General features: G+C 40.2%; 1 protein-coding gene, 2 non-coding genes and 1 pseudogene across 3 annotated transcripts in view; 2 read left to right on the top strand and 2 right to left on the bottom strand.

Moving 5' to 3' along the window:
* The window catches only part of RCL1 (RNA terminal phosphate cyclase like 1), a 53,466-nt gene extending 30,012 nt beyond the window's left edge, over window positions 1-23,454 (top strand). Inside the window, exons 7-9 of the mRNA XM_049773735.1 lie at window positions 2,073-2,229; window positions 5,588-5,691; window positions 23,238-23,454. Of these exons, the coding sequence (XP_049629692.1) occupies window positions 2,073-2,229; window positions 5,588-5,691; window positions 23,238-23,385 (409 nt within the window). The 3' untranslated portion in view covers window positions 23,386-23,454. The remainder of the gene's footprint in view (window positions 1-2,072; window positions 2,230-5,587; window positions 5,692-23,237) is intronic.
* On the top strand, window positions 1,855-1,961 carry LOC125995964 (U6 spliceosomal RNA). Its single transcript, XR_007491192.1, has one exon. It is a non-coding gene; the product is annotated as a U6 spliceosomal RNA (small nuclear RNA).
* LOC126029958 (U6 spliceosomal RNA) lies at window positions 13,860-13,966 on the bottom strand. Its single transcript, XR_007503062.1, has one exon. It is a non-coding gene; the product is annotated as a U6 spliceosomal RNA (small nuclear RNA).
* LOC126012593 (ribulose-phosphate 3-epimerase-like) lies at window positions 19,057-19,723 on the bottom strand (annotated as a pseudogene).
* Window positions 23,455-23,712: the final 258 nt, after the last annotated feature.

The raw sequence follows: 23,712 nt of genomic DNA, 5'->3' as shown, positions 1-23,712 counted from the left end.
GCTTGATTTATATGCTAGGAATGCCGGTGTTCTTTCTTAAACACATACTTCTTTCTCCCCTCACGTTTTTCTAAATAAGTTTTAACAAAAGCTATCTTGCTTCACTCACTCTCCCCTCAAAAAATTTAAAGGCACTCTTCACCCTTGCATAATGAGCAATTTCAGGGAAAAAAACCTGATGCTAGTCAGCTTCTTTTCCCATCAGAGAGAGAGAGCCAAACAAAGTTGTTCTTGGATTTGAATTTTGTGTAGCTAAAACCTTTGTATAAAGCCTCATTTTAGATATTAAAAAGTTAATAAAGATCTGTGTTATGAAAATAATGATTTTTTACTTCGGTTGCCTATTTTAGGAATCAGTAAATTTAGGGACAAAAAATGTTTTAAGAAAGAAAAGTTAACAGAAACATTAATAATACAGTGAACATCAATAAACTAACACAGTTAATAATTAGTGTTTGCTGGTTTTGATTTGCTTGTTTATAGGTATTTTTTGCTTTTGTTTTTGTTAATCTGTTTCATTATAAATGATGGTATCATAACTAAGTTTTCAGTTACTAATTTTCAATTACTAAGTTTCCAGATACTAATAAAATAAGTATCTAGGGTACTGATAATAGTTTATGGCACCAATTTTCTTCTAAATAGTACCAGATTTATTCTTTTTTATGGTTCATATGTCTGAAGGCCTTGCTCTCCAAATTACGATGTAACACTTTATAAAACCTTTGGATCAGCTGTCCCTAATTCATAATCGAATCCTGTATTTGTTCATTGTGAGGCAGAAGTCCACACAGATCAGTATCAGCATGATTGAGTCTCTTGGGTCATCAAACTAAAAAAGTATTTTTCACCTGAAACTAGTGGTTGATGTTGTTTGTATTTTGTTTTCAAATTTTAAATTATAGATGGCATACAGAAACCTCCCTCTTATCAATTTGTAAAATCATAGGTGAATATTCTTCTTGGTCTAAAAAGCCAAGTGTCAGTGTGAGGTAAGTTTAATAAACTCTAGGAGAGTTTGTGTGTTTATCTGTGGTCTAGAAACCCAAGGGCATAGTAGTTCCAGACTTATGTGATCCCATTTTGTTTCTACTGATTTAAAAAATTAAAGATTTTCCTTGGCCAATTGAAAAGTTTTGGATACTTACATTTATAAACTTCACCTTTAGAGAGACCATCTGTTATGAGCCTTTGACAGCATATTTAGAACAGACCTAATTTATTAGTATTGATGTACATAGAAAGAACTTAATATGGTATAGTCATTTATTTTCTGTAAACATCATTAAATGGGAAGAATTTGAATTAAATATAACATTTGTGGTACTAACAAATACACATCTTAAATTTTTTTCGATGAATGGAAACATTTAGAAGTTCTTGGAAAATGTAGGTAAGTAATGGATTATGTCAGTAATAATGGCCTTATTATTGACTTTGCAGAACTGTAATGTCAGAGTACCTAGCTTGAAGTGGTAGAAAGTAAGTGTTCAAAATTAGTCATGTTGAAAATTGCTAATGCGTTGTTATAAATTTTCTTCTGGAGCCTCTAGGAGACAGTTTTTGCTGGGCCCTTTTTGGCCCTCTCAGGAGAGTTTCAGGAGACAGAAGAGTAGAAAAACAAGCAAAGGCAACAGGTCTCCTCAGTCTCTCCCAGTTGCTAATCATTATAGATTCTCATTGTAGAATCTTTGGGAGGAAAGAGAAGGTTAGCAAAGGAGAAAATAGTGTAGACTTGCCTCTCCCTCAGTTGTGCTAAGCATCCCTTCACTGAGTGATGCATTTCCAGTGAAGACAGTAGGAACTCAGACTTCGGTATAACAGGACAGAATGCATCAGAAAAATGTCGACCGTGTGCTCGCTTCGGCAGCACATATACTAAAATTGGAACGATACAGAGAAGATTAGCATGGCCCCTGCGCAAGGATGACACGCAAATTCGTGAAGCGTTCCATATTTTAAAAAAAAAAAAAAAAAAGAAAAGAAAAATGTCGACCTGCTCTTTTCTTTTGTGCTGAATATGAACTCCAAACCACTATTCCTGCTCAGTGTCTGTGCTTTTGAATCCCCAGATCTCCAGGCTTTGGGTTGTCACTGGTTGCTGAGACTACCAATGGCACTTTCCTCAGTGCTGAATTGGCTTCTAATCCCCAAGGGCAGGGATCAGCGGTGCTTCCAGAGGACCTCGGCAGGAACTGTGCCAAACTGCTGCTTGAAGAAATTTACAGGGTATGTTTCTCCATCTCCAGCTTTTGTAAGGGAGCAATCAGGAAGCAGTCCTCTAGTTCATGTTCTTAGTCTTTGACAGAGCTCCTTCCCTTCCAAGGATGTAAGCCTAGGAGGTCGCCTATTAGCCCTTATTACAGTTTAGCATTGTCTAGTTTAATGGTTTTCTACTAACCATAAAAAGCGATCAACTTGACTGGTGAGGGCTGGTAATTGTTAATGGTGAATAGAAGGAAGAATAGAAGTTGGTCATCCAGTAGAGAGAAGATGAAAAACAAAGCTAGATGATGATGATGACTAATCATTGAAGACCCACACCACCCTGTCCAAAGTAGGTATTATCTTCCAGTCTTTGTCATTGTTTTCAGGCCTTTCAAGAGAGCACATTTGCAAAAAGAAGAAAAAAGAGAAAAAAAAAAAAAGCACATTTGCATGTCTGATCAAGTCACAACTCACATATAAGATGATGCCAGTAGGCTAGATTTTGCAACTTGCCTTAGAACAATGTTTCTCAACCTTTTTTTTTTTTTAATTTTTATTTTGATCATAATGGCTTATATATCTTTCACAGTAGTATTTTAGGTACATATCAACATTGAATCAGGGGAATACCCATCACCAAATTTGTCCTCCCCCCATCCCAGTTCCCCTTCTGCAACCCATATACCCCACCATCACCCCCTGGACTGCTAGAGTAGGTGGTCCCCTCTTTGTCCAGCTCACTATTAGTGATCATATATCTGTTTGGTCCTGGTACCCTCCCCTGTCTCCCACTCTGTTTAAGAAGCGGAGCAAGATAAATCGAGTTATGTAGCTTTGTTTGAAGGAAAGAAAAGCAATAGACTGGGGTACAAAATAAGAAAAAGAAAAAAAATAAAGAACTCAAATATGCTGAAAATAGGCGGAGTCCTTCCAGAGGATTTCAATCAACCTTTTTCTAATCATAGTCCCTTTCTAACCTTGTATCTTTCTTGGGGTCTCCTGTGTTATGTATCTCTCCCACCTTCCACTTATATATTTTTCACTTATGGCCCCTTTAGCACATCCTGAGGGAGCTATATTACCCCGTGGAAAACAAGGAGTAATATTAGAACATGGAGATTTTACCAAGAATGACTTGGTAAAAAAAAAAAATGTCTTGGGAAGGTCGACCTATATGAGAACCAGGTACGGGCTTTGGAAAGCTAAAGAATTTGGAATCCCCTTAAAAGGCAACATTATACTAAAGACAAAAAGTCTTCACTTGCTTGGTTGCTTCTGTAGTTTTGCAGGTAGAATGCAATTCAAACCAATCTACCTCAACCACTCAGTCCTCTCTGTAGCCACAGTGTTTCTCTTGACTAGAAACATGCACATATGCATAGAGCCACTGTTACTGCCACTGATGGTTGAGGTGATATAAATATCAAGGACGAAAATGGAACAGGAGGAATAAAATGAAGTTGCCTTAAAATATTCTTTTAGATTTCTCTTGCTGGGAGGAGAGTCATTTCGATTTTTGTTAGTTTATGTTCTCTTTTCCATTAAGTCTACACTAGGAAGGTAAAAGGTTTCCCATGATATTCAGAATCTAGGACCTACATGGAGTGATGGTATTTTCTCTGCCCTTTGTGTGAGGCAATTCTTGAATTGAATACGAGCAAAAGAGTTCAGTGATTTGCCACTGAACATTGTAATATCCAATAAATTGTCTGTTTAGTAAGTTGTCTCCAGTTTAAGAGTCTTTGATCTCTGTTTATGGGTATATTATTTTTAGGTAATGTCATCTCTGTTTCTTTGAAGCCTTCAAAGATTTTTTTTTCTTTTGTTTAACATGTTGGTGCTGCCACTGTAATATGTGCTAATTAAACTACACCCAAGAAAAAACCTGACTTGGAAGATAGCTCTAACCATGTGCTGTTTCCCAGGGTTAGTTCTTATCATTGTCCCTTGAACATCCCATGGGATAAACTGTATTTCTAGGGATAGATTCCTTGAGCTCTTGTTCCCAGAGTGTAACTCCCGAACTGTCTGGGAATCCCTGAAATTCAAAATAAAATAGGAAAAAACTCTGAGCCTTATAAAATATAACTAGTAAGGCAGTGTAATGATTTTATTTTTAAAATATTTCTTTGCCTGGGGCCAGAGAGATAGCATGGAGGTAAGGGCATTTGCTTTGCATGCAGAAGGACGGTGGTTTGAATTCCGGCATCCCATATGGTCCCCCGAGCCTGCCAGGAGCAATTTCTGAGCATAGAGCCAGGAGTAACCCCTGAGCACTGCCAGGTATGACTCCCCTCAGCCACCCCACAAAAAAAATCTTTCTTTGCCCACTGTAACTTAGTAATTTCTTTGGAAAAGTTAATACCTGGGGACATGGGCGTTGATCTGTACAAAGGAAAACAGCTTCCTGATTCATGTCAGCATTCTTGAAAAGCTTTCATTGTCACAAGGTGGAATCAGTGAGAAGGAACTATTTCATTTATTTATTTTTGGGTTTTGGGTCACACTCGGGATTTGAACCACTGTCCTGCATGCAAAGCAAATGCCCTACCTCCATGCTATCTCTCCAGCCCGAGAAGGAACTGTTTTAGAGCTAATTAAAATTTTTCTTCAGTAGCATTATTTATTCTCTATTTTATTAAAATGAAAGATTTAGAGCTTATAATTATGCTTTTAGTGTGGTATGACCATTTCAACGGACCATTTAGCTAGGAATAGTGGTAGAATGAAATAATCCAGAAGGTAGAAGTATCTTCTCACAAATCTTGTGCAATCTAGTGCTCTCCTCAGTTCTTTGGATGTTAAAATCAGCCCTATGTTTGATTTCCAATTTAGTGATTTTAAAAGGAGGTTAATGGATGCCGTGTAGCTCAGTGCTAGAAAACTTGGCCTGGCATGTCTAAGGCTTTGAGTTTGATACTCCACACCATAATTATTTTTTTAATTTATTGATTTATTTGGGGGGCTCCCAAGCAGTGTTCAGGAGACCCGTGGCCCTCCTGGAGGTTCTTAGCCAACACAAAAAATATATCTAAATAGAAGATGAGTATCAGGGCCAGGGAGATAACTCGAGCCATGCTCGAGGCATCATGTTCAATCCCTGTTGCTGCATGGTTCCTCGGCTCCACTGGCCATGGCTCTCGTTGCCTCCAGAACTGCTGGACCCAAGCACTGAACTATTTGGTGACACAGTTGCTGAGCCAGGAGTCGCAGGGAGCACTGTGTCCCCTGAGCACTTCTTGGGTAGCAAGTAACCGTTGGGAATGATCAGGTTAACTTACTAGTTAACTTTGTTTAGGAAGTTTGTTGTGTGGATTCTGGCATTGTGGTTCTTACTCTTTTTCAGTTGATGAAGTGATCAGAGTATTTGTATTTACAGGGTGGATGTGTGGACTCAACCAATCAAAGCTTGGCTCTGTTGCTCATGACCCTCGGACAGCAGGATGTTTCCAAAGTCCTGCTTGGACCACTCTCTCCCTATACGTGAGTTCTTTCTTTCCAGCCTCTATTTTCTAGTAGTTTAGATGATAAAGTAGTTGTACTGTACACAGCCCATTACTAAATTTCTACTTTTATTGATCCTTAAATGAGTCAGAAGTTGGATGTTACCTGGTATTTAATAAGGATTATGTCTTTCTTTACTTTTATCATTTCAGTCTCATTTTATGGCTTTAAAGTAGGGTGATATATTTTGTATATTAAAAATTTTGGGGGGTGGGCCACACTTGGTGATGCTCAGAGGTTACTCCTGGTACTATGCTCAGAAATCATTCTTGGCAGGCTTGGGGGACCATATGGGATGCCAGATATTGAACCCTGGTCAGTCGCGTGTATGTAAGGGAAACATCCTACCCTCTGTGCTATTATTTAGCCCGATTTTTTTAAATTTTTTTGTCTGGCTTTAGCTCTTGTTTTCATTTTAGGTGAAGTGAACTCCTGGGTCTATTTTAGGTTAGACTTTTTAAAAAAAATTTTCTATTTGTTTTTATTAATCTTTTCCCTAGCTGTGACAAAAAATATTTACCTTTTTGCACAGGATGTGAGAATAAAATGAGACTAGAAAAATGATGGCAAAGATCAAGGCCATAATTAATGCTACTGGGCTAGGAGGTAAATTTTAGAGGTGAGTTTGAGATTATTGGCTATTCATATGTTATCAGAATGTTGCTGAGGTAGTCAAGTAAGCACTAATAAAAGAGCAGCTGCTCAGAAGAGCTGGATTATAAAGAGCACTTTGGAAGAAGTACTTGTGTGACGTGGCTTATGTATTTGAAGAGCATTATGTGGTGGGGATGGTGAGTTTTTAGGGGACATGTATGGGTGGAGTTACACATGCAGCTAGCTAAGAGACTGAACTGCCCTTTTTCGGTTATCATGGTACCGATGCTGTATATCTGAAAGGTACAGTACTGTGATAACTGAAGAATGGTGGTGCCATCACATTGAGAAAGGGGGAATCTGCTGCCAGACAGTGACCACTAGATGATAATTTTGGGTGGGTGGGGACCTGTTGTTTAAGATTCCTTGGGAGGCCTTGTCTTTTTTTATTTATTAATTTTTGTTAGGAGTTTGGGGATTGTTTTTGTTTGTTTTGGGGAAGAGAATACGTTTTATTGGCAGTGGGGGGGGACTGATATTTAAGAAACTGGTAAGAAATCTCCACCTTACCTTCTAATAGCTAATGTAAAAGTATTTCATAGAACAGAAAACCTGAAATGGAGTATTTCTAATGCCACATTAAACCTCAGGAGTCTACTTTACTAAAACAGACTTTGGATAGGTAAGGGCTAGAAGTAGAGCACTCTTTTTTTTCTGTTTATTTATTTTTTTGTATGTTTGTTTTTGGGCCACACCCATTGACACTCAGGGGTTACTCCTGGCTGTTCAGAAATCGCTCCTGGCTTGGGGGTACCATATGGGACACCCGGGGGGGGGGGGGAATCGAACCACGGTCCACCCTAGGCAGATGTTTTACCTCTAATGCCACCACTCCGGCCCCTTAGAGCATTCTTATATGCTGAGATTCTATTTAATTGGTAATTTGCTGTTAGTGGCTGATGTCTCATTTTAGTCTCTTTGCTGCTACTTTACAACTTCATAACATGAGATATAGAGTCCAGATAGTGGAGCTGTGAAGTGCAAACAAGCTTTGGTAATATTGTTTTAAGAAATGGAACTCTCTCCCTTAATTATCTTTGACCCTATTTTGGTCAAATATTTGGTTGAGTTGGGGAGGGGATGTTCAGAGAAATTTTTCTTACTTTTTTTTTCTTTTAAAGTCAGCAGTCTCTGTAGAGAGTAGAGAGATGGTTAAGATGTGACTAGATTTTTTTAAGTTTCTTCATTCTCCACACACCCCTTCATTAAACATTAGTTGCAGGGTTGTTTGTTGTGCAAACTTAGCCTTAAATTACTACATATCCTGGGGAAGCAATGTGTCTGTTGCTGAGTGGAGCTTGACTAAAAAAAGTAGGACACTCTTCCCCCCCCCCCCCCCCAATGCTAAGTTTCTCTACATGTTTTGAGACTTGGTGGATTCCTTTGGATTACTTGCTTCCTAGTTTATTGCAAAGAGTCTTATAGGAGGTGGACAAGGACAGCCTTTCTTTGGGCAAGGAGTTTATTTTCAAGAAAATTATGTCTCTTCAGGACTCCTTTTGTCCTTCATCACTGTGCTGCAAGGCTTCATTGACTCAAGGGATAAAAGAACAAGGCTGGGAAGATTTAGACATTCTTCTGGGACCTGGTAGGCAACTTTGAGTTTGTACATACAATTAAGGATAAAGATGAGACAAAATTGATAGTTAAAAAGATGTAGTGGAGGAAGTAGTTTAACCTAGATAGATTCAAGAGCTTTTGGTGAGTTAACTATTTTTATGCAGCTGAAGTCAAAGACATTTGTTTTCTGAAACCTCCAATTTCTTAGAAAACAACAAAAATTCTTCCTAGTTAAGAGGTGGTGAAAAAACATTTTTAGTCACAGTTTGCTCATTTTTATTTTTATAAATAGCTTTTTAACTTTTTCTTTAGAAAGTGAACACTAGGATTAAGAAAAGTGATTTGAATTTTTTTGTTTGTTTGTTTGTTTTTGGGTCACACCCAGCAGTGCTCAAAGGTTACTCCTGGCTTTACATTCAGAAATCACTCCTGGCAGGCTCGGCAGACCATATGGGTTATAGGGATTTGAACCACCATCCTTCTGCATGCAAGGCAAATGCCCTACCTCCATGTTATCTCTCCAGCCCTCTCCCACCCCCCCTTTTATTTATTTTCAAAGCCTTTCTGGAAAATGAAGCTGGTTTCCATATTCTTTCCTCATTTTCCCATTCCTTCTAACTTCAGGAGTGTGCTGTTCTTGGTTTGCTTTGTTATTTGAGAAAGTCTGTATGTGTAGAATTCCTTGGGAAGCCCAGAAATAGCTTTTTCAGTAGAATTATATAGTAGTGGGCAATATGCTAGTCTATGCAGAATCTATTTCTATTAATTTTGTTGCGTTTTAGGTGGTTTACATTTGGTGCCTGTGGTTCTACTTTACTTTCAAAAAGATTGATTTTAATCAGTTTAAAGAGGATTTATGTTCTGTTTTTAAATTGCATTAAAGCAGATATGTCTTGAATGTCATCAGCAGCAGCACTTTCAAGAATTGATCCAGAATTTGTATTTACCAAAACTTTCTGCCAGTACACAGGTATTTGAACCCAACCCCTCATTTGTTTTCTGGCTCTTTGTCATGAACTATCTGAACGAGGTAGAGAGCAATCTCTGAGCCTCAGTTTCAGTGATAGAGAAGATTTATGGTCCCGTGGATTGAGACTTAAGCAACTGAGTGCAGAATTCATTTGGTGCTGGATACCTCTATCCCTCATCCTGCTCAAATCTAGAAAGTTCAGTCTCCTGTTATGATTTCTCTTTCATTTATTTATTTATTTATTTATTTATTATTTTTAAATAATTTATTTAAGCACAGTGGTTACAGAAATGTTCAGTACACCACCCTTTACCAGTGCAACTTTTCTGCTACCAATGTCTCCCATTTCTCCTGCTCTCCACATCCTGCCTGTCTCTGGGACAGGTATTCTACTTCTTTCTGTGTCTCTGTCTTTCTCTCTCTCTCTCCCCCTCTCTGTTTCTCTCGCTGTCTCTCTCCTGCATATTACTTTATCTCCTTTCAGCATCTAGTTCTTTTCCAGAGTGGCTGTTATGATCTTTCTTGTACAGTACAAGGTCTTGAAGTTTATTTTTTGGGTAATTGCAGGCAGTTCTTACTTGTTTGTTTGATTTTGGGCCACATCTTCAGTGTTGTTACTCCTGGCACTGCACTCAGGAAACACTCCGGACTGTGCTTGGGGGAGATCATTATAAGATGCTGGGCATCAAATTCAGATCAGTTGTGCAAGGCAAATGCCCTATCCTCCATCCCCCATTCACAAGAAATTTATAAGATATTTAACAAATTTTTAATTGTGCATTGTGTGCCAGGTGTTTTAATCACTTTTTTGGGGGGGGGTCACACCCAGCAGCACTCGGGTTACTCCTGGCTCCATGCTCAGAAATCACTCATGGCATGCTCGGGGGACCATATGGGATGCCAGGATTCAAACCAGTGACCTTCTGCATGAAAGGCAAATGCTTTACCTCCATGCTATCTCTCCAGCCCCGTTTTAGTCACTTTTTTAAAATTACAATTATTAACTCATTTGCTTTCGTGTCCATATAAATATAATAAAGACAGATACCGATTTTACTGGGATTTAAAGCACAAGAGAAGGAGTCATACAGCAATTGAGGCTCAGTCCTAGACTGTCTAGTACAGGGCCCTTGCTTCCTTGACATTGTTACTATTAGTAAAAACTGTATTTCCTCCATACTGATATCACAGCTACATCTTTTCAGAGATTTCTTTCAAATTTTGCCATATGATAGGCTTCTGTTGAGAGTCTGAACTAAATCATGCCACTTTCTTTTTTCCTAACTAATAAATGATCTTGCCCCACTACTTGTTAAAATATTGGGGAACCTGCCTGTTCTAAACAGTGACTGAAGGTTGTAAGTTCATAGCACTGAGTATCCAATGACATCATGCTTGCGGAAACTGAGAAGTGGGAAGGGGCATAGCTTACTGCTGTTTGGGTTCCATTGCTTGACTGTTTTTCTTTGTGAGCTAAAAAGAAATACTCTATACCTAACCTTTGTGAAGAGATTTATTTTATTTTATTTATTTTTGTTATTGTTGTTTCTTTTGGGCCACACCCGACGGTGCTCAGGGGTTACTCCTAGCTCTGTGCTTAAAAATCGCTCCTGTCAGGCTCTGGGGATCATATGGGCTGCCTGGCATCTAACCAGGTCTGCCCTGGGTTGGCTGCATGCAAGGCAAATGCCCTTCTGCTATGCTATCACTCCAGCCCTGTAAAGTGTTTTGTTTGTTTTGTTTTGGGTCACACCCAGCAGTGCTCAGGGGTTACTCCTGGCTCTACACTCAGAAATCACTCCTGACAGGCTCGGAGGACCATATGGGATGCCAGGATTTAAACCACCGTCCTTCTGCATGCAAGGCAAAAGCCCAACCTCCATGCTATCTCTCCGGCCCCTGTGAAGTGTTTTAAATATCTCAAAGCCCCATCAACTCTGATGCTGTTTGATCACTAGGATATATTTGGCATAATGTAGATCAAATGATAATCATATGTTTCAGATGAAGATACCAATTGATCTCTGTTCCAAGAAGGAAGTTACTTAATTTGGTTATAACTGAAGCAGGACATAGAGTCAGGCTAGGCCCTAGGGGATGACATGGGAGTGGTTTGGAGGTGGGGATTGGGTTTCGTTTGTACTGAAAATAAATCATTTTGCCCTGAAAAATGGTTCACAGGGGTTTCTGCAGCCTAGGTGCCTAAAGAAATGCAATTTAGCTGAAAGCCACCAGTTTCACCTTGAAAGTTTCTCCATTGAAGGGTGGAGTTGTTCTCTACATGCAGTTGGTCCTTTTGACCTGTATGTGTGGCAAAGTAGTTGTGTCTTGAAAGGGTGGATCTGAGTATGGGATTTGGTTGGGTGGGCGCTTGTGTGTGGCTGTAGTGAGAAATGTAGATTACCTCCAGATGTGATGAAGTGGGGGGAGGGGGAGGCTACTTTTGTTCGTTCTCATCTTCTTAGGGACAGAGTATTGGTTAGGATTTAGTGTTATATGTGATTCCTTCTCAGCTTCTAATCATGTTTGTCTTTGATATTGGAGTCTAGCAATAGAGAAATAGAGGAAGGGACTGGAAGCAAGGGAAAGCCATTCTGAAGTTCTAGTTTCTTACATACATGGTCTTCCTCATTGACTGGCAGAACATTTTGTGAGAAAGTGGAACCAACTATATTTTGTTCTGAAAGCTCTAATTCCCCCAGACTGCAACTGTGCAGGCCTGCACACTCATTTGTTTCTCGCATTTTTCTCCAAAATCAGAAACAATTTGAGGGGACTAGAGAGATAATACAGTGAGTGGTTACGATATTTGTCTTGCATGCAGCTAGCCTGAGTTCTATCCCTGGTATCCCATGTGGTTCCTTGAGCCCACCAGGACTGATTCCTGAGTACAGAACTAGGAGTAATCCCCGAGCATTGCTGGGTGTGACAAAAAAAAAAAAAAGTTAAAAGAAATAGTCCAAAACTCCTCTGTAGCAGTTCTGCAAGCCAGGAAGCTTTCCTGTTTTCCACACAGTGCATGAATCACAATATACTGGGAGTGTGTGTTGATCTCTGGGCACAAAATGTGCCCCCAACTTGTGTTACAGCAGCTGAAGAGCAATAAGAAAACAAACTGTTTTGTCCTTAGAATGCAGACGAGTGGGAGGGATGGCAGACTTCCTGCATTGCTGGCTACTGGTAGCTTTGCACACAAATACAGACGATTAACATATAGTTTGTTTGATGTCTTTGTTTTCTTATACTATTGGACAGGATAGGAAGGATCTAAGGCTGAGACAGCAAAAATGTTAAAAAATAAATTCAATTAAATACTAAAATAGGAAAACCAGCTGGGGAAGAACTGATTTTCCTTAATTGCTAAGTACATTCAAGCCATTTCTCAAAATTAACCCCAATTCTTGAATTCTTAGTAGCACAGCTAAGCAGGAGGGAGAGAAGTAGGAATTTTTTTCTGTGAGCATACAGTACTCGACATAATTTCTACTTTCTTTTTTTTTTTTTTTTTTTTTTTGGTTTTTGGGCCACACCCGTTTGATGCTCAGGGGTTACTCCTGGCTATGTGCTCAGAAATCGCCCCTGGCTTGGGGGGACCATATGGGACGCCGGGGGATCGAACCGTGGTCCTTCCTTGGCTAGCGCTTGCAAGGCAGGCACCTTACCTCCAGCGCCACCTACCCGGCCCCATACTTTCTTAAATAGTTATGATTTTCTCATCCCCTGACTTGCCTTCAGCCAGACAGGGTAAATATTCAGTCCTTATTCCTTTATATTTGACTTTTCCCTCGCTTTTGTTTTTAAGCCATACATTGCAAAGGCTCGAATTCTTTGCTCTGCACTCAAGAATTATTCCTGGTGCTGTTTGGAGTACTATATGGGAAGTTGGGGATTGAACCTGGAGTGGCTGCATGCAAAGCAAATGCCCTACCTGCTTTGCTCTCAGCTCTTCCCCCTTTTCCTGACCTTTGATTAGGCTAATCAGGACAGAAAGACAGCAGAGGGTAGAAAATTCTTTTCAGTTGGTTTTATTCTTAGTCTAGATTTGCAAGTGGGAGCCAGCATCAATACTTTTCTAAAACTTCACAAATCCATGTGTGTATGTGTATACATATAAAATTTTAACAGCTTTATTATAATATAATCCACATATTTCATCCATTTAACTCTACCAGCTAATTTTTTTAGTGTATTAGTTGTGTTCTATAACCATAACCACAGTCTAAATTTAGAACATTGCCACCACCCAGCAAAGAACCCTTTGTCCAGTCATGGCTGTTCTCTAGTCCTCCCACTCTCCCAGCTCAGCCCCAGGCAACTAATAATCTACTTTATCCCTCTCATCTGTAGTAGTTATGACTGTTCTGCCCATTTGGTATACACAGACTCATATACTACGTGGGTCTTTGTGATTGCCTTCTTCCACTTAGTATGATGTTGTTTACATCATACATGGTTTATCCATGTAACACGTTAGTGATTTCCTTTAAATATCTAAATAACATTATATTGTAGATTCATATTAAATTATAGCACATTTTGTTTACTCATTTACCAATTGGTAGGTATTTGGGCTTTTCCATTTTTCAATTATTAGAAATAAATTTTTTGGGACCGGGAAGGTGGCACTAGAGGTAAGATGTCTGCCTTGCAAGCTCTAGCCTAGGACAGACCGCGGTTCGATCCCCTGGCATCCCATATGGTCTCCCCAAGCCAGGAGCGTTTTCTGAGTGCATAGCCAGGAGTAACCCCTGAGCATCAAATGGGTGTGGCCCCCCCAAAAAAGAAAAAGAAATAATTTTTTTGCAAGCATTCATGTACAAGATTTTGTGTGGGTCTGTTTTCATTTCTCTTATATATAGACCTGAGAATGGAATGAATTGCTGGGCATTATTGTAATTCCTTATTTCAAATTTTGAGTAATAGCCAGACTGTTCCCCAGTGGCAGAGCCATTTTACATTCCCATAGAAGCAGAGGAAGATTTCAGTTTCTCACATTCTCCTTGCACAGGAGCTATGCTAATAATCTTTGTATCATTCTAATTTTAGTATATGTGATGCTGAAGCATGCACTAATTTCTCACATTCTTTTTTTTTTGGTTTTTGGTTTTTGGGCCATACCCGGCGGTGCTCAGGGGTTACTCCTGGCTGTCTGCTCAGAAATAGCTCCTGGCAGGCACGGGGGACCATATGGGACACCGGGATTCGAACCAACCACCTTTGGTCCTGGATTGGCTGCTTGCAAGGCAAACGCCGCTGTGCTATCTCTCCGGGCCCAATTTCTCACATTCTTACCCATACTTTTATTATACTGTCTTTCTGGTTACAGGCCATTTGTTTAGGTGTGAAATGGTATCTCTGTGGTTTTTACTTATTTTGGGAGGCGGGGATTGGGCCACACCCAGCAACACTCAGGGGTTACTCCTGGCTCTGCACTCAGAAGTTACTCCTAGGAGGCTCAGGGGACCATATGGGATGCTGGGAATCGAGCTGGCTCCATCCCAGGTTGGCCGCTTATGCTATGTGTTTTTTACTTTTGTTTTGCTAAATGACTAATTGATGTTGACCTTTTTTTGCATGCTTATTTTTTATGCTTATTTTTTTAATATATTTTTTATTTAAGTAACATGATCATAGTTGGGTTACAGTCATAACCAGAACACCTCCCTTCACCAGTGTAACATTACCCCCTCCCCCTTCCTATCCCCTGTCTGTATTCTAGACAGGCATTCTACTACAGTTATTTGTTTTTAAGTTCAATAAGTTGTATTTTGTTTGTTTGTTTGTTTGTTTTTGGGCCACACTCATTTGACGCTCAGGGGTTACTCCTGGCTATGCGCTCAGAAATCGCCTCTGGCTTGGGGGGGACCATATGGGATGCCAGGGGATCGAACCGCAGTCCTTTCTTCGCTAGCGCTTGCAAGGCAGACACCTTACCTCTAGCGCCACCTTCCCGGCCCCAAGTTGTATTTTTTTTCCTTAAAGGATAAGAGTAAAAGAATATAGTAAAGGTATGATAGTGGCAATCGCCATTGTTTGCATAGGTCCAGAAAAATGGGGAAAATGGAAAAAAATCCTTGACCTGATTACAAAAAAGCCTCACCCCAGAAGTTTATTGGCATAAGACCGACTCTGGGTTCCAGGCATACCAGTCCGACCAACCGGAGTCATCCTCCGTGGTCCCGGTGAAACTTTTTCACACTTCAGCTATTGTTGGTATCAGATTCTTATATTTAAAGACTCTGTATTCTGTGCATTTCTTTCATCGATGTCAGGCTGATGTGGATCATCCTCTAGTTTCAGCATACCATTAAATGCGGAGCGATCTGCCCTGCATGCAGACTGTTGCTGAGTCATCTGGGTGTTGGGAGCACTCTTTGGAGTAAGTCAATGCCAAAGCAGTGGTAGGTCTTCCCTGTAGAGGCTTGGATCCTGGTAATGTTATAGACAGTTGTGGTTGTTTCCATAGATGGTATTCATTGTTCAGGTGTGTGTGTGGGCTGTGCCCATTCTTCTGAGGCCTAAGCCAAATCTTTATGCCAATGTTCAGGGTAAAAGGCCTAATTACATTACAAAATTTGTGTCCCCATCTCTATTAGATAAGAACTTGTTTGCATATGTATTATTTTCCCATTTTATGTGCCTATGCAAAAGAGAAGCAATGCCACAATTTTACATGCTTATTGACTATCATTTTTTTTGAAGATTAAGAAGTTGAATTTGTTGTATAGTGTAAGTAGATGAGTTCAGGTTCATCTCAAATGTCCAAGTGTCTCCTTATTCTGTATGTCCTTATTCTGTCTCAATCTGGTACAGCATATTGCTGGATCTCTCTTGGACTATATATACCCCAATGATTTACACATCCTCTGCTCTTTACCTATTTATTATTGGGCCTCTCTCAGCTGTATGCCAGTAATTCTTGTCATCTGACCTTAGTTAGCCTCCTTATCTATGGCCACTGCCACATGAGTGTGGGCCATCTCCTGTATTCAGAACTTTGTCATTGTTGGTGCATCTGAGCCCTGCCTGAATCTTAGCTTTTCTGGGCATCTGATCCTATAGTCCCATCAGGGGCCTATTTAGGGAGTGTAAAAAGGGTACAAAGATGTCTGTGTATATCTTCTTTGGAGACGTGCTTTTTCAGATCCTTTGCCTATCTTGATTGTTAAAGTTCCTTTCCCTTCTTATGTTATATAGTTCCATTTCCTCCTCCTCCTCCTTTTTTTTTTTTTTTTTTTTGGCTTTTTTTTGGGTCACACTCAGTGACGCTCAGAAGTTACTCCTGGCTATGTGCTCAGAAATCACTCCTGGTTTGGGGGACTATATGGGACACGGGAGGGATTGAACCGTGGTCTATCTTAGATCAACACATACAAGGCAAATGCCCTACTGCTTGCGTCACCGCTCTTGTCCCAAATTTTCCATTCTTTTAATTGAGTTTTAAACTGTTATTTACCTTTGTTTCTTTTCTTCTTTCCATTTTGTTGTTGCAATGACTAGGGTTTTTTCATCCTTAGCCACAGTGCTCATCAAAGTTTGCATTCTATTTAATCCTGCTGCCTGCACACGTTCTGAATTATGCTCTTCTTTTAGTCACACAAGTAGTATATTGTTTGCCAGGGGTCACCTTGGTGCTTACACATGTGCTGTCATGGGAGCACTTACTAGCCATGGTATTTTCTGTGCTCCTCTTCAAATTAAAATGTTCTCCAATGGTTGCAACCTGTTTTGTTTTGTTTGGTTTGGTTTTTCATTTTTTCCCTATAGTGCTTGAGCAAATCTAACTATGGTACATTTGAAATGTTACACCAGGGATGATGAATAGCAGAACAGCTAGTTTTAGTATTGTGTGTGATGCTTAGAGGTCACCAGGGATTTAAATGGATGGTCAGACACTTGCAAGATAAGCACTGTCTGTTCCTTTAGACCCTAAATTGAGTTTTTATTTTTTTATTTTTATTTTATTTTATTTTATTTTGGTTTTTGGGCCACTCCCATTTGATGATTAGGGACTACTCCTGGCTAAGTGCTCAGAAATAGCTCCTGGCTTGGGAGGGCCATATGGGACGCAGGGGATCGAACCACGGTCCTTCCTTGGCTAGTGCTTGCAAGGCAGACACCTTACCTCTAGCACTACCTCACTGGCCCCGTTTTTATTTTTTTTTTGTTTGGGGTCACACCCGGCAGTGCTAAGGGGCTACTCCTGGCTCTATGCTCAGAAATCGCTCCTGGCAGGCTTGGGGGACCATATGGAATGCCAGGATTCGAACCACTGTCCTTCTGCATGCAAGGCAATCGCCTTACCTCCATGCTATCTCTCCAGCCCCTAAATTGAGTTTTTAAAATTGAGGTTGTAAGAGGTTTTTTTAATGTACATAGATAGTCAATACAAGACTTGTACTAGATACAGGATTTGCAAATACTTTCTCTCAAGTTGGTGGTTTTCTTTTCATCTTCTTGATATGGTTAATATTTTCTGATACACAGAAAGGTTTTCCCCCCCTAATTGATTTATTATTTGAAAAAGACTAATTGTAATGAAGTAGCCCAGTTTATCTGCTTGTCATTAATTGTGTTTGTTGTTTTGGTGGCCAATCTAGCAGTGTTTGGGGCTTACTTTTGGAACTGGTTGGCCAGGTGCAAGGAAAACACTTTGCCCATTAATTTTGAGGCTCTGTTGTCCTTTTTTTTGTGGGGGGAGAGGGGCACACCTGTTTGATGCTCAAGGGTTACTCCTGGCTACGCGCTCAGAAAATCGCCCCTGGCTTGGGGGGACCATATGGGACGCCGGGGGATCGAACTGCGGTCCGTTCCTTGGCTAGTGCTTGCAAGGCAGACACCTTACCTCTAGGCGCCACCTTGCCGGCCCCATCCCTTTTTTAATGCTTTTTTTCTGTGAGGTTCATTTTGGCTTTTACATGTAGTTTTTTGATTCATTATGTGTATGCTTCGAGGAGAGTCCAGTTTCTTTTTTTTTTTTTTTTTTTTTTTTTTTTGGTTTTTGGGCCACACCCGGCATTGCTCAGGGGTTACTCCTGGCTGTCTGCTCAGAAATAGCTCCTGGCAGGCACTGGGGACCATATGGGACACCCAGATTCGAACCAACCACCTTTGGTTCTGGATCGGCTGCTTGCAAGGCAAACGCCGTTGTGCTATCTCTCCGGGACCAATTTCTTTTTTTTTATGTTTTGTTTTTGGATATCTATGCTTGTGAAATTAGTACTTATTATATAATTTTATTTTATTACAACAGTTGTGATCAACAGAATCCTTAATGGTTGAATTTAAGATAAACAATGAGTCATGGCCCTTCCCATCACCAGTGTTAACCTTCCTCCACCATTGGCCCCAGAGTGCACCCTATCCCACATTTCTTTGCCCCCTGGCCTGCCAATATAACAGGCCTTTTAAGTTTAGATGGTTAAAGTTTAGGTCTCTTGATTCTATTGTCTTTGACTTTGGCTTGGATATTTATTTCTGTCCTTATTTATTTCCCCTCCAATGCATCTGAGACCACTTGGCTCCTGATCCCCAGCCTTTCTTTGATCCTTTCATCTCAGTTTTATAGAAAAATGCAGGAATATGTGGTGAAATAAAGTAATTTGTGTCCCAAGGTTCATTGAATAGGGCAGGAGCCCCAATTTAAAAGAGAAGAGATTTTTAAAAATCTAATTAAAAAAAGGTGTGTGTGGGGGGCAAGTTTTTTGGTTATGTTTTGTTTGTTTGTATAGGTACAGCAAAATATGGGGAAATAAAAAGGAAAAACCTGTGGCCTAAAAACAGAGAGAGAGACCTTACCAATGAAGCATCCTCGCCTAAGACCAATTACAGGCTCCAGACATACTAAGTTGTCTAACCCCAAAGTCTTTTCTTTTCTTTTTTTTTTTTACTCTTTATAAAATTTTATGAAAATCAAGCCTACCAATAAAAATGACATTTTTATCACACTAAACTTTAAATTTCATCACTTAAAAGAAGTTGTACATAACAATTTCTAACCTTTTGGGGAACATTCTGTAGAACAGAACACTGGAATGAATTAATTGTTTGGCAAAGCAGCACTGTCTCAATTGTGATTATGATTTGGTAGTTAATACTTTTATTTTTCCAGTAGAAAGCAGATTTTCTAAGAAAAAACAGCCTCCTTGTGGTATTATCGATCAAGAGAGCATTTCTGAGCAAACATTTCTTAACAGGTTGATCATAGATCTGGGATCTTCACTCCTCATAATGGCACTACCAGACACAATCGTGTTAACTCCTGCCTCTGCACATCTCTGAATAGTGTCAGGACCTACGCCACCATCAACCTCTATGTCCAAAGACGGGAACTGAGTCCTCAACCAGTGAACCTTTGGCATCATGTCGTCCATAAATTTTTGCCCTCCAAACCCAGGTTCCACTGTCATAACCAAGGCCATGTCTATCTGATTAGCCCATGGTGCCAAATATTCAACTGTAGTTCCAGGTTTAATGGCAAGGCCAACCTTCATTCCATTTTCCCGAATATCTTTAATCAAAGCACCGGATTCTCAGTGGCCTCCAAATGAAAGGTATATTGATTAGCGCCTACAACAGCCTTTGGCTTTACCCACTGTTCTGGTCTGGAAACCATCATGTGCATGTCAAAGAAGGGGTCCTGGCCTAGCTGCTTTTGGAGGCTTTCTACCACAGGGTGACCAAAGGTGATGTTGGGAACAACATTACATCCATTACATCCAGGTGCAGATAGTCAGACCCGGAGTCCAGCATCTGGAGGCACTCGGCCCCTAAACTGGCCAGGTTGCTGTTGAGGATGGATGGGCCGATCTTGCAACCGGACGCCATGCTGCGAGTCTCCCCCCTCCCCCCAAGTTTTTTCTGTGGTCCAAGTAAAAATTCTTCACAATCAAGGTTTTTCATGGTCAGGTTTCTATAGTTAAAGATCCTGGTTTTTTGTACAAACCCTATGTTGAAGTCAGGGTGACTTGGAGCATCTTCTGGTTTCATCTCACACTGTTGCTGGTACCATATCATCAGGGTATCATATGAACCCATTCTGGAGCAAGTCAATGCCAAGGCAGTATTAGGGTCATTCCTGGTGCTGGTGTAGCAAACCAATGCTGGTTTCATAGATGGGATCCAAGGTTCAGGGGTAAATGGTCCAATTTTTTAGAGCACTGGTCCTCAAACTTTTTAAACAGGGGCCCAGTTCATTGTCTTTCAGACCGTTGGAGGGTCACACTATAGTAAAAATAAAAACTATGAACAAATTCCTATGCACACTACATATATCTTATTTTGAAGTGAAAAAGCAAAAGGAGAACAAATACGATATGTAGTCTGCAGGCCATATTTTGAGAACCACTATATGAGTTTAAGCCTAGTCATTGTGACAAGTGTTCAGGGTATAAGGCCCCATTGTAATATAAAATTTATATTGTGTTTCTATTCCTATTAAATAAGAACTTGTTTCCACAGGTAAGATTTAATGTGCCTATGCAAAAAGAAACAATGCACATGATACTACTGGTATATATGGGGATAATAATAACAAGCCACATGTAAAATTATTTTAATATCATTTATTGAAAAGATTATTTCTCTGTTGAATTATCATAGGACTGTAAAAAGTCAATTTAAACATTTATATTAGGGGCCAGAGCAATAGCACAACTGTAGGGCCTTGCACGCAACCAACCTGGGACAGAACTGGGTTTGATCCCCAGCGTCTCATATGGTCCGCTGAGCCTGTCAGGATTGATTTCTGAATGCAGAACCCAGAGTAGTCCCTGAGCACCGCCAGGTATGGCCCAAACCCCCCCCCACCCCAGTTACTTTAAAATTTTGATATTAATGAAAATCCTCCATAAGTGTGGGTTTATTTTATTTTGTTGTTGTTTTTATTTTGGGCTACACCGGGCTATGCTCAGGGATTGCTCCTGACTTTGTACACAGGAATTACTCCTGGCAGTCATCAGGGAACCCCATAAGGGATGCCTGGGATTGAACTCGAGTTTGTAAACACTACCCGTTGTACTATTGCTCCAGCCCCTATAGGTTTATTCTTGACTCTCAATTCTGTGCCATCAATTTGCATATCTAATATCAGGATTTTGAATTCCTCTGGCTCTTTGTGCATTGAGAGTTGAGAACCATTTGGCTGGGTTAGGGAGTTAGAATAATTAAAAGAGTTTGTTGTTGTATCAAATAATTAAAGATGGGGCTGGATGGCGATGGATGGATGCCTTTGTGCTTAGGCCCCAGCCACGTGGCTTCATCCCCCATCCAGCCGCAGGTCCCAGGCCCAGGTGAACGGCGTAATGAAGACTCACTTACAGGCAGGCATTAGGAAGCAACAACTTTATTCATGCCCTATTCACCACATGTGTGTGGCCTACTCATAACCTTTCAAGCACTAGTTATTCTTGGCCCTGCATCTTAAACTCCTTTCAGCCATCTTCCCTTTGGGCTCCATGCTGGTCCAAGACCAGAACACAGAGACCCCAAAGCCAGCGAGCTCAGCAGGGCCGAAAGGGCCCGAATTCCCTCGGTCCAAGGCTTATCTAACTTTTCCAAGACCCCTCCCAGGAATGGGCCGGGTCTTGCAGGTAAGGTCACACCTAATATCCGGTTCCCAAGACCTCTCCCAGAAATGGGTGGGTCTCAGATAGGTACCCTACAGTTTGTACAATAGTCTGTTGGAATATTTCATTCTGTTCTTTGAGTGCACATTATTTTACAAATAAATCTGTTATCTTGTCCAGTAATAGGGCATGGGAAATAGAAAGGGACGTCTTTTCATGTGGCCTATGGGTCTACACTCTCTGTGTAGACATTATTACCATACAGTTGAAGAGGATCTTCAGGGGCTGGAGTGATAGCTCAGCAGTAGGGCTTCTGCCTTGCATGTGATCGACCCGGGATGGACTCTGGTTCAATCGTCAGCATACCATATGAGTCCCCTAGCCTGCCAGGAGCAATTTCTGAACGCAGAGCTGGGAATAACCTCTGAGCACCCCCCCCCCAAAAAAAAAACAAAAAAAAAAAACTGGGGCCTGAGCGTTAGCGCTGTGGTAGAGCATTTGCCTTGCACATGACTGACCCAGAGTGGACCTGGTTCAATCCCCAGTGTTCCATATGGTCCCCCACCCAAGTCAGGACCGATGTTTGGGTGCAAAGCCAGGAGTAACCCCTGAGCATCACTGGGGATGGCCCCCAAAAACAAAACAAACAAAAATACCATTGAAGAGGATCTTGAGGAATGTATGTGTCTAATGAACACTCCAGGTGAGTCATGCTAGCTCAGCTGATACTGATTCTGCTAGACCAGAATAGTTGAATCCTACATATCTACAAGCATTGTCTTTGTACAGCATTGTTTCTGAGGTACTTTGAGGGTATTGAACCTCATTCTGTCTTTAAGAGCAATGACAAGAAATAGCTCTGTGAAACTTATGTGAACTTCTCTGTAGCTACTTTATTTAATATTGTTTCCTGTTTTATAGACTCTAATATTATACTTTTATTTTCTCCAAATATGCCTTATTTACTTAAGTTTCCATTATACTTTTTGTTTATTTGGTTTTGGTTTTTGGCTGACTTGGCTGTTCTCAGGGCTTACTCTTGGCAGGCTGGAGAATGGGCGTGTTTGTGATGCCAAGGATCACACCTGGGTTAACAGCAGTGCAAGGCAGATGTCTTATCAGCTGTATTAAACTCTCTTGCCCCAAAATTCTAAATAACTTAAAAGATTTTTTTAACATGTCTTGTCTGGTCCACCAGGTTGAAAACTTCACAAGAGAAGAAATTTTTAGTTGACTACAGTAGCACCAAGAACAGTGTCTTGCACATAGTGAACACTTAAACTATTTGCTAAGTAAATGAAAGAATATTGTTGAAATTGAGAAGTGAAGGTTTCTGTATTTTGATACCAATAACAGTCATTCTTGGTTTTTCCTTATGATGCTGTCAATCATGAGAGTACATAATTGTGTAAGCCACAAATTAATAATTGATCATTATATTAATGTTAATAAATACTTTTATAATACCATATTATGTGTGTATACTATACTACTCTTAACTATTAGGAGTAAACGAATGACTCTTTTGCATGCTAACTTTAATCCTTACAAAAACTTATATTTGTTATGCTGTGTATATTTCTTCAAGTTCTCTAAATCTTATGCTTAGAAACTGGCAGGTTATAGATGCTATTCAATCAACTTTAATAGAAGTTTTAATTTTAGTTATTCTTCTGATCTAGGAAATTAAAAGCTTTTGGTTCTCGGTGGAAAGAATAGGTTTTTTAAAGTATTGAATTCATTTTTTCATTGCTTCCTCTTTGTTTTTGTTTTAGGATAGAGTTTTTGCGACATTTGAAGAGCTTTTTCCAGATTATGTTTAAAATTGAAACCAAGTCATGTGAAGAACTCAAGGGTGGGGATAAAGTACTGATGACTTGTGTTGGCATTGGCTTTTCCAACCTTAGTAAGACTCTCAAGTGATACAGTCACAAACTATGACCCCCAACACCTACAAAATAGAAAACTGCCAAGGACACCAAAAGAGGAATAAGTCCAGTTTTATCCAGGACAGGATAGTCTTTTATTTTAAGAGCTTCCCAGTTTTTCACATTTAGAAAAAAAAGTCATCTTGTCTAAAAGACATTTCTATATCCAGCTATTTCTAGTGACATTGACATTCCTGTGGAGGCCCAGTCTGGAGCGTTCCCAAAGCTAACCGGATGAAGAATATATCTTCAAGACACACTCAAACAGCAAGAATAATCTCATACTTTTCAGCAATCCTTCCTCAGCTTGTATTCATGGACT

The sequence above is a fragment of the Suncus etruscus genome, chromosome 1 (genome assembly GCF_024139225.1).
Source record: "Suncus etruscus isolate mSunEtr1 chromosome 1, mSunEtr1.pri.cur, whole genome shotgun sequence".
Taxonomy (NCBI): Eukaryota; Metazoa; Chordata; class Mammalia; order Eulipotyphla; family Soricidae; genus Suncus; species Suncus etruscus.
This window is presented reverse-complemented; position numbering and strand designations above follow the sequence as displayed.